Here is a 7721-nt window from a genome sequence, read left to right as displayed (position 1 = left end):
GAGTTTTATTATCCCCGACCTCCATCTAAGAACTTTCTTTTAAGTTTTTTAAGTACCATAACCGCCGCATCCACAAAAGAGGGACAGCGAAATTAATCACATTGTAGCTCTTGAGTGATCAGCACATCCAAGATATGTGGTCTATGAATCGACTGAGTCGACCCTATTCGTAATAAGCCCGGATTATCATCTTTAGTCATGCTCTCGAGAAGGCATTGCCCATTAGATCTTGCTTTTCTTGTTTATAGGCAGTTTGCAGGGAATTATTAAGTTCGCATTCTAGGTGGATACTATTGGTGCCAAACTATCTTTGACATTGGAGGAAGCTATAGCCCACTTTGCCTCTTTAGAGCCGTGCAGGAATATCCAACAAGGAAGATTGCTTAAACTCCGAAGCAAAAGGTAATGAAGTTCATCAGCCACATGTTCCCATTATCTGCAGCTCGTGCGTAAATAGAAATCCTATCAAGTAGTACTCGTCGTACTTGACCAGCTAACACGTCGTCAGTGGTTCATCCAATCCAATGTAAGCGTCTTCAACGCATGTTTTGACATCACAACAAAGATTGACAGTCGCAGCAACGCAGACGATGTGATGTTTCGACAACATGTCACGTTGTACGTATGTTATATAGGATGCCATCTCCCGCTCTACACAGCCGTGCCAACAATGAACTCTGCAAAGTCCTTTAAAGGTTGTTGAATCCCTCGTCAATGAAAACAAACAAAGCCAACTTCAAAGATCAAATGGACCGGAATGCGCTTCTCGAATTGATCTGCCGTTGAGCCTCTCATTCGCGAGTCTCTTCTGCTGTTGCGCGGTCTACAGCACATTGTTTTCATGTTTACTCTAGCGTCTTAGACACGAAGACAGACTTCCCTCAGTAAGTTAAAGAATGGACAGACATTGCAAGGCCTGCCCAAGTCCAGGCAACTCTATGCGAGACTCACAATCTCCATCTCTTTCTTTATCTCCTTAGGCAAACTCCCAAGTCAAGATCAAGCAAAGACACTCTTGGTCGTCTTCCATCATGACGGTGGAGACTACTTCTAATATCCCGTCTCTTTCCAGGAATCTTTCTTCCTCAAACTCGGGAAAATCGGAACAAGGAAGAAAAAAGAAATCTGAGGAACGAGGACAAAACATCTGGGGAATTAGATGCAGCCGCCAAGGTCGGAAAATTCAGGTGTCCTAATAGGAGTCACGCTAAGTCGAATCTCATGAAAAGTAATTAACATGCTTTTCAAATTACCATTTTCTGACATTTGTGCTTTCGATTGCTGCGTGGTTCTCACTCCATAAGAGGACCCCTTGATATATCAGCGCACGAGATATTCGGTGGTGGAAACGAAATGTTCCTGCATTATACTAAAGTTGGCGAAGGAAAACAGGGACCTTATCGAGGAAATCGTCAGGTCGTGGAGGCCCCCATCTCCTGCTCTTTTTACCCCTAATAAAACCCAAAAAGTCTCTTCGAAGTCCAACTTTTGGAGTTGCTTTTGGCTTGAAACAAATGGTGGGTCATACCACCTCTAATCAAACTCCGAATACCCTTTCAGTGTCGCGAGGGAAGTCTCTCTTTCGGCCATTCTTTAAACAGCAAATATTCCGAGGCGTTCATCACGATGTTATAGAAAAGAACGAGAGCCAATAAGACGAGCGTAATCGAGTCGGATCAAAATGGAACCAAGTTGTCCGTACCCAGCTCGCCCTAACTCATGCAACAACGACCGTCGCTTCAGGATCCATCCTCGTAGGGAAATTGCCGGCCACCTTCCTCGTCCAACTGGCAATGAATTGAGATGGGGATGAAACGAGAATAGGAAACTTCAGTCCACTGTTCAATGCTGAATCGGACACGATGCATCGACGAAAGAACCAAACGGGTCCTCTAGGCTTGCCAAGTCTCGTACATTAGATTACATTTGCTGATTAGCGTTTAATTCAATATTATATTGACCCCCGACGAACCCTATTTGACATACCATTGACTCGGAGATGAATTCTTTGGAGCGTTCATCGCCAACTGACCAATCGAGAAGAGCCGGCACGTACCTCGAAAAAAGGTTCCTTTGCTAGGATACCGTACCTCTCCAAAACACGCATGGCATCTTGTTTGGTTGGTAAAGGGAGTGTTAACCCGGTCGCTGTAGTCTTGCTTGACCGTTTGCTTGCGGATGCCTCGTCCTTTTTAGATCGATCGGATGAAAGGCAAAATTGAATTTTTTATGGGGCATTGATGTTTTTTCCCCATCACTCGCTTTCATGGCATTGATGCTGATGCTCTATGATTAGAACCGATTCCCCATTTTTTGAATCCTAAAACCTACCCTATATAAACTGGAACTTGGAACCTACACTGTCACCGGTTCCAGGGTTGGTTTTAGGATCTATCTAGAATTTGGCCAATTTCCTTTTTTTTTTTTTGTTTCATTTTTAGTTAAACAAAATGAAAGTGAACGCAACAATACAAATGAAAATTTCTCATTTATCAATAGCAACAATTCATAATAGATGAACACATAAAATAAAATAAACAATAAAAAGTTCAATATAATTAAACTAATTTTTTTTTGTTGTTCAATTCTTTTTCTATTCAAAAAGGAGTACAACAACACAAATGATTTGGCGAGGGCGAGTCTCGCTAATGGCCAGTGGGGCTTGCTAGCCCTTGCCTCCGGCAACCAGCTAGAGGAAGAAGGAAGAAAAAAAAATAAAAAAAGGAAAAAGAAAAATTTTGAAAAAATATTATAAAAAATTGTCCACGTTAGTGTCGGCCTGCCAAAATTGGTCAGATGAACTAAATTGACACAAATACAAAAAGGTGTCAATTGGCACAAAAAAATTTTAGGACTGAATTGACATAATTGCAATAGTAGTCATTTCTTTTGTAATTCTCCCGGTAAATGGGTATCTCAAAGGCACGACTAAATGTTGCACCCAAATTTGAGGCAGACATTAATTCTGTTCAAAAGGTGGAAGCCATTATTGATCGAATTCCAAAAGTTGGAGTTTGGAACAATTAGGTTGCGTGTGATAGCTCGGATTTGAGTTCAGATAGGATAACAAATTATTTTATTCGGTGTTTAGTGACGTTTTCCGGATTGGATAAACCCAGATACATCCAGATAAAATGCTGGATAATAAATCTGGCCTAGGGGTAGGATAAACTTGGACTAGATATAAAATTTATAAAATAACTAAAAAATTCATATTTTATCTTTTAACAGAGTGATAAAGTGACCAATCGGATATTGCTTCAACGGCACCGCCCGCTCGAGGACCAACACCAAATTACCGATCATAGTCACTTCTGACCACCACATGATCACCGTCGCCTCCAACCACGCCGGCCATAATCGCTGGCCGGCAATCGTGTTTCAACAAGTGAGGGTGAAAAGGGGCCTAAAGACGATCGTCGTGCCGGGTTTGCATAAATTATCCTTTCCACCCTAGTCGCATACGCCCTTCACGTCGAGCCCGACCTTTCACACATGACTCACGAGCTGGCTATTCACCTGATGGTCGATGAAGAATAGCTAGCACACCATCAGCTTCTTAGCGACCACGCTCTCGAGTGTCGAGTTTGTTCCACTTGTTGTGCATCACGAACATTGTAACAACGCTGTGTTGCAGAACCTCCTCCTACGAGCCCATCCCACGACCCACACCTTCTCCGCTGTCGCCTCTCCTAGCTGCTTTCTTTGGCAATGGTTTCCGATTGTACAATCCATAGGAAGTGCCTCCCAGTGTTCATGAGGCTGTCCCAAAATTATGTGAACTCATGTTAGTGGAGAGACATCATGCTCCCGAGGTCGACTTCCCGGAGATGGGGTCAAGAGGGTTTGATAAGTCTCACGTACGGGAAGAGTAAAGTCAGAGATGGGATTTTCAAAGATTTTTAAAGATTTTGAAATGAGAAGAATTTTCAAAGTTTTTTTTTGAAAATTTCCAAATCCTATCTTAGGTTGCACCAAACATATGATAGGATATTTTTATAAATCGGGGGTTATGTGGAGGATTTGAAATCCCCATTCATCTTATAATGTTTCAATCTGAATCTGGATGACCAAACGTAGTCTTAGACATTAAGTGGAAAAGGAGCAACTGGACCGAATTCAAAAGAATCATAGTTAACTGGAGCAAAGCAAGGACAGACTAAGATGGTCCTGGGAGAAAGATGGAAATCTTTCAGTTAAAACTTTGACTGCTGATCACTGTGCAAGACAACTTTAGAGAAGAGGTATGGTTAGATTATAAGCCTCCTGTTCTCATGCGCATGAGAATTAGGTGTGGCAAAATTTTTCGTGGCAAAATTCGTGGCTAAAACCTTATTTTTTTGTAGTGTGCAATTGAGGATTAGGTGTGGAAAGTAATTCGGAAAGGCCAGTGCCCACCTAAAGGTAGCATAATTTATGGGAAGTGTGCTCTGGGGCCATTCCTACCAACAAGAACTTATTCCAAGGGAAGATTAATCAGGATCTTTATTGTCCTTTCTGTGGAGAAAAGGAGACTAGAGCATTTGCTGTTAACATGTGCTAGATGTTGAAGTATTTGGTTTGAATGTGCTGGCATCAGGATTCATAAAGAGCAGATTACCACTTTTGATGTGTGGCTAAAGCAGATGACTGAAGGATATCGTTCGGATGCCAGTTTAAGCCTAAAGGTTGTGATTAGAATAGCCTTCTGTTTTTAACATATTTGGAAGGAGTCGAAACGAGATGGCCTTTTTAACCGGGTTGAGTAAAATCCCAAAATTGTGGCCTCCCCGATTAATACTGCGGTGAAGGAGTTTGATGTAAACAAACCACAGTCAATTGGCTGAAGCAGAAATTGGAATAGTGGCTAGGAATTCTGATGGAGAGCTTGTTGGTGGCAAGGCTTAGTAGTTGATGCAGACTCAATTGATACAACAGAAGCTCTTAATGTGTTGAACTCTGCTCCATCCTGGGGCAGCATCTGTGTTGAAATAAGACTGACTTGTTGTGTATAGTGAGTTAATACTGGGAGTCAGTTGGTCTGCGTCCTTAGAAAGGGACGATGCAATATATTTGAAGTACTTGGAGACAGATTCCAAGTTCGAAAATGTGAATTGAAAACTTGTTACATTGTATATCACGATAAGGTAGAAATGGAGATTTACCTTTCCATTTTCATTCTCTCATTACTAATTCATAACCTTTGTTTAAATAATAGCGAGATTTGCAGATTTTATACAGGATTTCTGTTCATTCAATTTAGTTTATATATATACTTTCGCTTTCTTCAATTTAGTCCCTGATCAAATATTTTTCTTTCAATTTCATTCCTTTGATGCCAAGTAGACAGGGAACTTGATCTTACTTTAACAGACGGGAAAAACATAGAGGGTTATTCTATAAATCCTCGCGATAACGTGTAGATTTTGGCAATGTGGACGATACAAGCTCTTTTTTGGCCTGAACTAATGATGCATTCATCAAAACACAAATAGAGAGAAAAAACATGACAAGTTGCCAATGTTAGTGTCTCTCATTTATTCTATAGAAGCAACCGAAGCCGAAACTCTTCCACATCAATAGTGACAAACGGTGACGTTCCATCGTGTGATGGCATTGGAGTTCACCTGATCTAGGGACAGAGTTTCCATAAATGCGTATCCCCTAGCGAACCGGAATTTCCCGGTGCCGGACACCATCGACACTTCCCTGTATTAGTTGTAAAACCGATCGGAACCCTGTATTTCTAGTATGCTCCCATTGAACTCCCGGTTGGTGAACACAAGTGACATCAACAAATGCAAATCCGAGCCATCCCCAGCCGAGTTCACATAGGCCCCTCGGGCCCTCCCGACCACGGTGGAGTTGCGATCGTATGACTCGGTGAGCTTGTCGTTGATCATGAAGATGGTACCGAACCCGAGAATCCACCACCGGTTCCCCCGGATGCCGGCGACCGGGACGGTGGTTTTGTTTAGGCCAGTCTCCCAGTCGAACATGTAGAAGACCAACTTGGTCTCTTTGAGCTTTTGGTTGAAGTTGAAATTAGCTTCTGTGGAAGCAGAAATGGCTAGGAGAACAAGTAACGAGAGTGTGGCGAATTTCAAAATTGCATTTGGTGCCATTTGTGTGAAAACTGATAGATTGAGATGAGTTTTTGAGTGATGGGAGCTTGTAGGAGCTGAGCGTGATTTTGGGATGGTTGCATGGCAAGTGGTGAAATGGGGTCTAATTTATAGTGGGGAAGATTATTCAAAAAGTTCTAAACTTATTGTACTTTTATTAATTCAGTTTTAAACCTTTTGATTTTGCCAATGAAGTTTTAAACCTTTTCACATTTTGCCAATTAAGTTAATCAAATCAATTTTGACTGGAAATCGCTGACGTGGCAATCCAGGTAGTGTAGGCCATCTTACGTGACCGGCGAGGGCGCTCTCTATCAGTTTCTTAGTCGGGTGGGCTCAATTGGCAAAATGCGAAAAATGTTTATGACTCAATTGGCATAATTAATAGGGTTTATGATTGAATTGGCAAAAACGCAATAAGTTTAGGACTTTTTGGACAATTTCCCCTTCTATCCGCGCCAAGAAAGGAATCTTAAACGTTATCTAGGAGCCCCAAATCAAACCTTCAATCATATTTGTGTCGCGTTTTTCCTTCTTTTTTTTCCTTCCTCTAGCCAGTCCCAGGCCCAACGACCGGCCAAAGGTGACCACCCTTGCTGGCCACATAAGACGGTCGGAGTCCATGTAATGGATTTCCTATCAAAACTGACCGGATGGACTCAATTGGCAAAATGCGGAAAATGTTCACGATTCAATAAGCAAAATTAAAAATGTGTAGGATCGAATTGGTAAAAGCGCAATAGATTTAGGATCGAATTGACATATCAACTGCGATATTGAAACTGTCCGAGAGTGGGAAGCTCCAAAAGATTCACGAGAAATGGTTTTGCAAAATGGGTTGTCCCAGTGAAAGGGAATAGGACTCAAAACCTGAACAGCTCCATTTGATCAGCTTCTGGGGCCTCTATCTTCTATGTGGTGTTGTTTCTGTTGCAGACCTTCTGGTGTTTCTGATCCGGATGATTTGCTTGTTCGTCCGGTTCAAGAAGCAGCAAATGGCAACGACCACTTCACTATCGGCGTCCTCAAATAGGCAATGTTCTGATACCTTTTACAAATTTCTCGACTTTATTGACCAGAAGGAAGATTCTACTAAGTTGAACACGCCTCAAAATGGGAATGCTCAACAACTGCTTCCCTCATCAACACGCGAGGACGTTCCGTGAAATCGGATAGATTTGCTGAGTTGGTTTTGTTAGGTAAAGCTTTTCGCACTATCTAGTTTCCTGTCAGGTATCGTTTATTCCCTCTCTAAGTTTAGGGAAGCATGTAAATATATAACCTCTTCCTTCCGTTGGGCTCTCATATAAGAAGGCAGTCTGATCAGAATTCTCTGGCTATAGATAACCTCTGGATTCTGTCATTGCGTCTGTTCTTAAGCACAATTTTCGGTGGTCGGTATCTGAATGACTGCAATTACATTGAGTGGGTTTTGGTCCAAGAGTCTTATTATCCCCGACCTCCATCTAAGAACTTTCTTTTAAGTTTTTTAAGTACCATTACCGCCGCATCCACATAAGAGGGACAGCGAAATTAATCACATTTTAGCTCTTGAGTGACGAGTACATCCAAGATACGTGGTCTATGAATCGTCTGGGTCGACCCAATTCGTAATAA

The 7721-nt window shown here is 41.9% G+C and overlaps 1 protein-coding gene across 1 annotated transcript; it reads right to left on the bottom strand.

Moving 5' to 3' along the window:
* Positions 1–5693: 5693 nt before the first annotated feature.
* Positions 5694–6104, bottom strand: LOC115679898 (dirigent protein 1-like). Its single transcript, XM_030603623.1, has one exon. The coding sequence runs from the start codon at positions 6102–6104 to the stop codon at positions 5694–5696; it is 411 nt and encodes a 136-aa protein (XP_030459483.1).
* Between the last annotated feature and the right edge of the window lie 1617 nt (positions 6105–7721).

Source organism: Syzygium oleosum, unplaced genomic scaffold, assembly GCF_021117445.2.
Source record: "Syzygium oleosum isolate NSW1041296 unplaced genomic scaffold, Sole_v2.1 Sole_v2.10, whole genome shotgun sequence".
NCBI lineage: Eukaryota > Viridiplantae > Streptophyta > Magnoliopsida > Myrtales > Myrtaceae > Syzygium > Syzygium oleosum.
Note: the sequence above shows the minus strand (reverse complement) of the source record. Positions and strands in the feature narration are given on the sequence as shown.